This window comes from Mustela putorius, unplaced genomic scaffold (assembly GCF_011764305.1).
Source record: "Mustela putorius furo isolate JIRA1106 unplaced genomic scaffold, ASM1176430v1.1 tig00003836_pilon_pilon_pilon, whole genome shotgun sequence".
Lineage (NCBI taxonomy): Eukaryota > Metazoa > Chordata > Mammalia > Carnivora > Mustelidae > Mustela > Mustela putorius.
In genome coordinates this window covers 32,359,233-32,368,109 of record NW_025421989.1, presented here as the reverse complement: position 1 = coordinate 32,368,109, position 8,877 = coordinate 32,359,233, and the positions used below count along the sequence as shown (strand labels likewise).

Genomic DNA, 8,877 nt, shown 5'->3' with positions numbered 1-8,877 from the left:
AGAAACCAAGGCAAAATAAGAAAAAGTTCAAACACAGAAGAACATACTGTAAAGTCTATTTTTCTTCTTCCTGAAGGAAAATGATACAATACATATATTGATCTATGCAAAGGAGTAAATAATAATGAAATTAATCATTAAATGTGTAAATATTTTTATATGTTAAAATCTATTTAAGAGTGATGTAGTCTTTAAGCCAAAGTAATTCAAAAAGTAGTATGGAGGTTATAAAATACATAAAAATTAAATTAATGAATGTCCACATGCTACAGGCTAATTATGTCTCCCCCAAATTTATATGTTGAAATTTAATTCTCAAAATAATGGTATTTGGGCATAAGACCTTAGGGAGGTGATTAAGTCATGAGGGTGGAACTCTTATAAAAGAGGCCTTAGGAGGGCCACCTGGGTGGCTCAGTCAGTTAAGCATCTGTCTTCAGCTCAGGTCATGATCCCAGGGACCTGGGATCGAGCCCCACATCAGGCTCCTTGCTCAGTAAGAAGCTTGCTTCTCCCATTCCCTCTGCCTGCTGCTCCCCCTGCTTGTGCTCTCTCTGTTAAATAGATAAAATCTTTAAAAAAAAAAGTGGCCCTAGGAGATTCTTTACCCTGTCTGCCATGTGAGGATACAGGAAAAGATGGCTGTCTATGAACTAAGAACTTGAATTCTCACCAGATACCGAATGTGCCCATGCCCCAAACTTGGACTTCCTAGCTTCCAGAACTGTAAGAAATAGATTTCTGTGGTATATAAGCCATCTAGTGTAAGATGTTCTGTTATAGTAACCTGAAAAGACTAAGAAATTGGTACCAAGAATAGGGTGCTGCTGTAACAAATCCTAAAAATGTGCAAATGACTTTGGAACTGAGTAATGAATAGAGGCTAGAAGAGTTTTGAGGTGCATGCTGGAAAAAGCATTGTATGTTGCCATGAACAGACCATTAAGGGTGACAGAACAATAGATCAACGCTGGGAGAAGAAACCAATCAAAAAGCAAACAAAAAACAATGCTTAAAGTTAATGAAATTAAAAACTGTTTACTTAAGGAGATCAGTAAAATGTGTTAATCTGTAGCCAGTAGGATCAGGAAAAAAAGGAAAAAGGAAGAAAACACAAATTACAAAAATCAACAATGGAAGAGGTGACATTACCACAGATTCCACAGATATCTAAAGGACAATACAGAAATAGTATGGATTCTTTATGGCAATAATTTTGACAATATAAATAAAACAAAAATATTACCTGAAATATATGAACTAACCAAACTCATTAAGAAAAATTAGATAACCCAGACATCCCTATAGCTATTAAAGAAATTGAATTTGCAGTTAAAAAAATACCTTCCCATAAAGAAAAATTTAAGCTTAGATGGCTTCATTGGTAAATTCCACAAAATATTTAAGGAAGACACAATGCCAATCCTACACGTAAAGAAAATGAAGAATATGGGATACTTCCCAAGTTATTCTATGATGCCAGCATTACCCTGATAACACAGCTAAACAAAGTCATTAAAGGGAAAGAAACACCAGATACCCCCCATAAACAAAGATGCAAATATATGTTTGGAATAGTTTAGGAAACCTAATCCAACAATATATATAATGACCAACTGGGGTTTATTTCAGGAATTCAAAGTATATTTGCCATGCAGAAATCAATGTTATTTATTATTTTAGCAAATTTTACTTTAGAAAGTAAACGTTATATGAATATCTTAACAGGTGCGTTTGACCAACCCATGTATTTGAAACAAAGCATTTATCACAAGGTCTCAGAACACTCGGAATAAAAGGGAACTTAAATTGAAAAAGGGTATGTACAAAAACCCTAAAGCTAGCATCACACTTAATGACATCACCTCCAATATCAGAAATAACACAAAAATTACTGCTCTTACATTTTTATCCAGCAAAAGTAGGTTCCAGCCAATGCAATAAGGCCAGGGATAAAAGTTTTTCTGATTGGAAAGGAAGAAGTGAAACTGTCTTTATTGCAAGTCTTTATTTTTTCTAATAAAGGGTTTTTCTCTTTGTTTATTAAAACATAAAACGGTTTCTTCTTGAACCGGTATTTGTAAAATTTATCGAACTGGCAACTTCCTCAGTCACAGGCAGTGAAACTGTCTTTATTAAGAGATGACATGACTATCAATGTAGAAAACTCAATGGACTTTGCCAAAAAAGATACTAGAATTGATGTTAGTTTATAAAAGTTGCATGATAAGAGATCCATACACAAAAATAAATTATATTTCTATATATCAAGAATGAAAATGCTAACTAAAAATTACAGTACTACTTACAATAGTATCAAAACCTAAAATATTAAGGAAAACCTAGAGAAAAAAAGATGTGGAAGAACTATGTACTGACAACTTAAAAATATTGCTGAGATAAATGAAATAACACATATGTAATAGAGAGATGTAACTTTTTCATGCTCAGGAAATTCGAAATTGTTAAGATGTTAAAACTAATTTATTTATTCCACCAAATTCTAATCAAAATCTCAATAGGCATTTTTATAGACATTGACAAACTGATTCTAAAATTCCTATAGAAATCAAAGGACCTAGAAGAGTCAAAAGAACTTCATAAAAGAAAGAACATGAAGGACTAATACAGCTTAATTTTAAGATTTATAAAATAAAGAGTAATCAGCACAGTATAGAAATGGTATAAATATATGGAAAGCAATGAAACAGAAAAGTGTCCAGAAATGTACCCCCCACAGAAATATGGAAAACTTATACCTACCAAATTACAAAGGTAACTCAGTGGAGAAAAGCTTCTCATAAAAAAAAAATTCTGGAACTATGGGATATCCACAGTTTAAAAAACAAAACAAAACAAAACAAAACAAAACAAAACAAAACAACCTTACAGGGCACCTGGCTAGCTCAGTCAGAAGAGTGTGAGACTCTTGATTGTGGGGTTGTGAGTTCAAACCCCAAGTTGGGTGTAGAGATTACTTAAATAAATAAAAACTTTTTAAAGAATAAATAAAAGCTTTGATCCATATCTTACATAATCTAGAAAATTAAAATTAAATAGAGGACAGATCTAAATGTAAGTCCTAAGGTTATAAAACTTAGCACAGTGGAAAGCACTTTTATGACCCTTCCATAGGGAAAGTTTTCTTAGATACAACACAAAAAGAGCAATCCATAAAAAAATAAACTGATAAATTGAACTTTATCAAATGTGAAAACTCTGCTGTTAAGACAATGAAAACAAAAGCCACAGATGGAGACAAAAGATTGAGAGAAAAATGTACAAATCATATATTTGATAAAGGACTTACATTCAGAATGCACAAAGAACTCAAAACCCAATGATATAAAGCAATAAAATTTTATTTTATTTTAAAGAGTTTGTCTACTTATTTGAGAGAGGGTGAGAGAGAGGAAATGTACAGAGGGGGAGGGGACGGAGGACGCAGACTCCCAACTGAGCAGGGAGCCCAACCTGCAGCTCCATCCGAGGATTCCGAGATCACAACCTTAGTGGAAGGCAGATGCCTAACTGACTGAGCCACCCCTGTGCCCCAAGACAACACAATTTTAAAATGTGTAAAAAGTTTGAACAGATACTCACCACAGAAGAGATAAATGGCAAATAAGCACATGAACATAGTGTCATTAGGAAAACGCTGATTAAAAGCACATTGAGATACCACTACACATCTATCAGAACAGCCAAAATTAAAATGGCTAACTATACCAAGTGCTGGAGAGTATGTGGAGGCAGTACAATACTCATACACTACTAGAAGAAATATTACATAGTACAACCACTTTCAGAAAGTTTGGTGGTTTCCTAAAATATTAAACAAACACCTATCATATGCTTCCGCCATTCCTCTCTCTGCTAAAATTTAACCAGAAGAAATGAAAGTACATATGTATACAAAGACATGAACACGAATATTTGTGGAAGCTTTATTTGTAATAGTTTCAAATTGGAATCAGCCCAAATGTCTGTTAAAAGACAAATGGATTAAAAAAAAAAAAAGACGAATGGATAAGTAAGTTGTGGGGTATGCCCATACAATGGAATAGTATCCCACAATAAAAAGGAATGAACCTTCCCTGCCCATTCCAGGAAAAAACGGGTTGCGTGGAGCACCTGTATTGGCCCACTTCTGGGAAGAATCTGGCGACGCCTAGCTACGTGGTCTCCTAGCAACCAAAAAACAAACCACTAAAACTGGTGGTCGCCCAGGGACCAGAGGTGTCATGGCAGACAAGAAGTGGCTGTTAGGGCCTGTGCCACTGGAACCAATGCCGCTGGGCATGCACTGCAAGCCCTGGTACAAAGACAGGTTGCCCTCCAAGTGTTTCCCAAAGCACAAGAACAAGCTTCTGAAGTTCCCCACCTCCCTGGACAGTCGGCGGTGGGTATTTGTGAAAGAGGGGCTGGACGACTTCAGGAGGGAATGTCCACCGTGTGAAGACCTGATCACTCGCAGTCCTAAAGAAGGCTTTCTTCCCATGATTGTTCACAGAGTTCCCAAACCTGCCCCCACAAAGAAAAAGCTGACCAAGGAAACGGACCTGTTGTCCACACTGTCGCCAGCCCAGCTAGCACGGAAGGCATTCGTAGAGGACATCGAAGCCCATCTGACAGAGCATCCCTTGGCTCTCTACCCAAATCTGGAGAAAGATCTACCTTCAGACCTCTTATTAAAGGTGCTAGAAGTGCTCGATCCTGACAAGAGGCTGAACGACACATGGGCCTATTGTCAGAACGCGGAGAAAAGAAGGAAGTCCCCCACAAAGCTTAGAAAGAAACGTCCTGCCAAACTCAATCTGGAACTTCCCAAGAAGACTCCTGGGTCACATCCAGACAAGTTGCCTCATGAAGAAAGGAAGTCAAGCATAAATGAAGATTTGCTCAAAACTCCTCCCCTTCATAGAAAAATACCAAAAGGAGTCCGTAAATTCTGCAAATGGGTTGCTACTTTTGGAGACTTGGGCATTGATGAAGAGTTCATCATGAAACAGTTTGACATTGGCTATGAATGCAAACCAACCTATGACAGGAGCCACACAAAGAAAGTAAACCATGTTCCTTTGGACCTAAAGTACAGAAAGGGGCGAGATAAAATGGATGATATAAAATTCTCCATATACTGGGAAAACTGGGAGAGGAAACTCCAAAAACCAAAGAATCCTTATAAACCCAACTGGGTGAAGGTGAGGTACGGAGCATGGTACCTGAAGCCCAAGTTGTGGAAAAAGCTAATAAATGATGAACCTTTGATTGATCCCAAGGTTTTACATGAAGCTCCAGATGGAAGATATGGAAGGAATTTTCCTCAAAAGGATATTCTTGAAGAACTTTATGGAACAATTGCTTTTAAAGATTTCATTCTAAGCAAGGGCTACAGGATGCCAGGCTTCCTTGAGAAGTTGTTTCTCAGGAAGGGATGGAAATATGATTCTGTTAGGACTCCTATACATCAAGTAATAAATATAAGCACAAATGTAGAAGAAGAAGAAGAACAAGAAGAAGAAAAAGAAGAAGAAGAAGAAGAAGAAGAAGAAGAAGAAGAAGAAGAAGACGACGACGCACATGAAGATGTTTAAACAGTTTTCTACTACTTACTTGATCTCTCACTTTAACATCAAGTAGACTTCATGATGAGTATCCCACTGTGTATGTGCAACTTTGATTCCACAACATCTGTCAATTTAATACCTAATGCTTATAAACATTCCTCAGTGACTTTCTGCTTGGGCTCATTAATGTTTTATTAACTATGAAATCAATAGTCATAAATACTTTTCTTAAAATTTTATAGCATGGTGAATAGTAGATGATCACATCAATTATTTATAAAAATAAAACTATAAATAGAAGAATTACTTAAAAATAATCTAGTTATGTCAGCCACAATAGGAAAGGAATCTCAAATGTGCCAAGCAAAAGAGCTTGCATAGTTCCATTTGCTTTAAAACTGTAATGAAATAATTATGACAATTATTTTGTTAAGCAAAACTTAAAATTCATAGTCAAAATAATCTTAGCTTCACTTAATAATAAAATTGTTATCTCCTCTGTCAGGATTGCATGAAGCCCCAAAACCAGATTGAAAACTACTCATCAAAATTAGAGGTGAAATTTTAGTTACACTGTTACACTTCCATATTATATAACACAGGTGCAGAATAGCAGGGAGCTTCAGGTCCATGGCAAATCTAGTGTACACAGTAGATACATGTGAACAAAACTGCATAGCAACATCAAATATCCTCACACATTCAAGTGAAATTCATCTTTGCCTTTTATGAATAGTAATATAAAATTTGCTCAAATTTAAATAAGTAATCAAGAAATCTTTTTATATTTCTAAAATAACAGGTAAAACTGTATGAGACAAGGAAATCTGTATCTAGAAAGAACTGTAGCACAGATCTAAAGTACCCTTCTATTTCTAGTAATGAAGGAATCTAACTGTATGTGGAAGAATATGTATATATTTCATCCTTGTAAGAAGGGAACACAAGCCCTCAGGTTGTATCATCCACTAATATCCTTATCACAATCAACTATCCCCTTTCATTTCCTCTTTTTCATTAAGGTTTCTTAGTATCTAAATTACTGTAGCTCTCTGTGACTATTCTTATTAATATTCTTGATGGCGTGAATATTCACAAAGGCTATCCATTCAAATCTTGGCATTAGCTCTTTTTTTTAAAGATTTTATTTATTTGACAGACAGAGATGACAGGTAGGCAGAAAGTCAAGTAGAGAAGCAGGCTCCCTGCTGAGCAGAGAGCCTGATGCAGGGCTCAGTCCCAGGACTCCGGGATTATGACCTGAGCTGAAGGCAGAGGCTTTAACCCACTGAGCCACCCAGGTGCCTCAGCTCTTTTTTTAATAGAAAAGAAAATTACTTCCTTTATTTGGGTACAAATATACACACACATGCTTATACATTAGCTTCAAACATAGGTGTGAGCTCATGATGTTTAACTAACAGAAAGACATATATGCTCCTGAATCCTAGAGATTAGAGATGTGTGTATGTTTTTTAATTGAGGCATAACTTAGACACGACACTATATTAGTTTTAGGCATACAATATACTGACTTGACATTTGTCTGTGTTGCAAAATGGTCATGATAGTAAGTCTAGTTATCATCAGTTACTTGGCAAAGGTAATATTATTTACTATAATACTCCATGATGTACATTACATTTCTACGACTTATTTTATACCTAGAAGTTGGTACTTCTTTTTAATTTAAGATTATCTATTTATTTATTTGACCAAGAGAGATCACAAGTAGGCAGAGAAGCAGGCAGGGAGAGAGGGGGAAACAGTCTCCCTGCCAAGCAGAGAGTCTGATGTGGGGCTCGATCCCAGGACCCTGAGATCACGACCCTAGCCGAAGGCAGAGGCTTAACCCACTGAGCCACCCAGGCGCTCCTAGAAGTTGGTACTTCTTAATGTCCTTCACACATTTCACGTCTTCCCCCCAAACCCCATTACTTCTGGCAATCACTACTCTGTTCTGCATGTCTATGACTCTGGGTTTTATTTTTTTAATTTCTTTGTTTTGCTTTTTAGATTTCACATGTTAAGTAAAATCATGTAGTATCTGCCTTTTTCTGTCTGACTTATTTCACTTAGCATAATACACTCAAGTTCTATCCATGTTGTAAATGGCAATATATCATTCTTTTTTTTTTATGGCTGAGCAGTATTTCCTTGTACATATATACTGCATCTTCTTTACCCATCATCCATTGATGGGTACTTAGGTTGTTTTTATATCTTAGCTATTGTAAATAGTGCTGCAATGAACATAAAGGTGCATATACCTTTTTAGGTAGGGTTTCATTTCCTTGAGAGAGATGCCTGATATCCAGTAGGAGAAATGCTGGATCATATAGTAACTCTATTTTTAATTTTTTGAGGAACCATCCCACTGTTCTCTATAGAGGTTGCACCAAATTACATTTCCATCAACAGTGCATGAAGGTTCCCTTTTCTCCACATCATTGCTAACACTTGCTATTTCTTGTATTTTCGATAACAGTCATTCCGAAAAGAATCAGGTGACATCTTATTGTGGTATTGATTTGCATTTCCTGAGGATTAGTGATGTTGAGTATATTTTCATGTGTCTGTTGGCTATCTGGATGTCTTCTCTGGATTAATATATATTCAGATCCTTTGCTTATTTTTATTTAGTTTTTTTTTTTGCCATTGAGTTGTATGAGTTTCTTATACATATCAAATATTAACCCCTTATCAGATATGTGATTTGCAAATAACTTCTCCCATTCAGTAGGTTTTCTTCACTGCACAAAAACTTTTTAGTTCAATCTAGTCCTATTTGTTTATTTTGGCTTTTGTCTCTCTTGCCTTTGGAGTCAGATACACCTTCCACTGCCAATAAATGTTACCAAGACTGATGTTAAGGAGCTTCCCAACTATGTTTTCTTTCAAAACTTTTGTGGTCTCTGGGCTTTGGTCTTAATTTAAAGCCTTCAATTCATTCTGAGTTGATTTTTATATATAAGAAAGTTGTTTCATTTTTTTGGATGTAGCTGTCTAGTTTTCCCAACACTATTCATTGAAGAAAACATTTTCCCCATTGTATATCCTTGCCTCTTTGTTATATATTAATTGAACATAAATGTGTGAGTTTAGTTCTGGGCTCTGTATTCTGTTCCATTGATTTGCCTGTGTGTTTTTTGTGCCAGCACCATACTGTTTTGATTACTATAGCTTTATAGTGTAGTTTGAAATACAGGCTTGTGATACCTCCAACTTTGTTCTTCTTTCTCAAGATAGTTTTGGCTATTCAGGGTATTTTGAGTTCCATATGGATTTTAGAATAATTTTCTAGCTC

At 35.8% G+C, this 8,877-nt stretch overlaps 1 protein-coding gene across 1 annotated transcript; it reads left to right on the top strand.

Annotated features, from left to right (window-relative positions):
- The first annotated feature begins 4,231 nt into the window (after positions 1 to 4,231).
- LOC101684332 (protein FAM47E-like) lies at positions 4,232 to 5,727 on the top strand. Its single transcript, XM_045089223.1, has one exon. It carries the CDS (start codon positions 4,245 to 4,247, stop codon positions 5,595 to 5,597), a length of 1,353 nt encoding a protein of 450 aa, XP_044945158.1. The 5' UTR covers positions 4,232 to 4,244; the 3' UTR covers positions 5,598 to 5,727.
- Positions 5,728 to 8,877: the final 3,150 nt, after the last annotated feature.

Bases quoted from the DNA above. Each gene is read 5' to 3' on its own strand.
- LOC101684332 (XM_045089223.1), top strand. From the start codon at position 4,245: ATGGCAGACAAGAAGTGGCTGTTAGGGCCTGTGCCACTGGAACCAATG.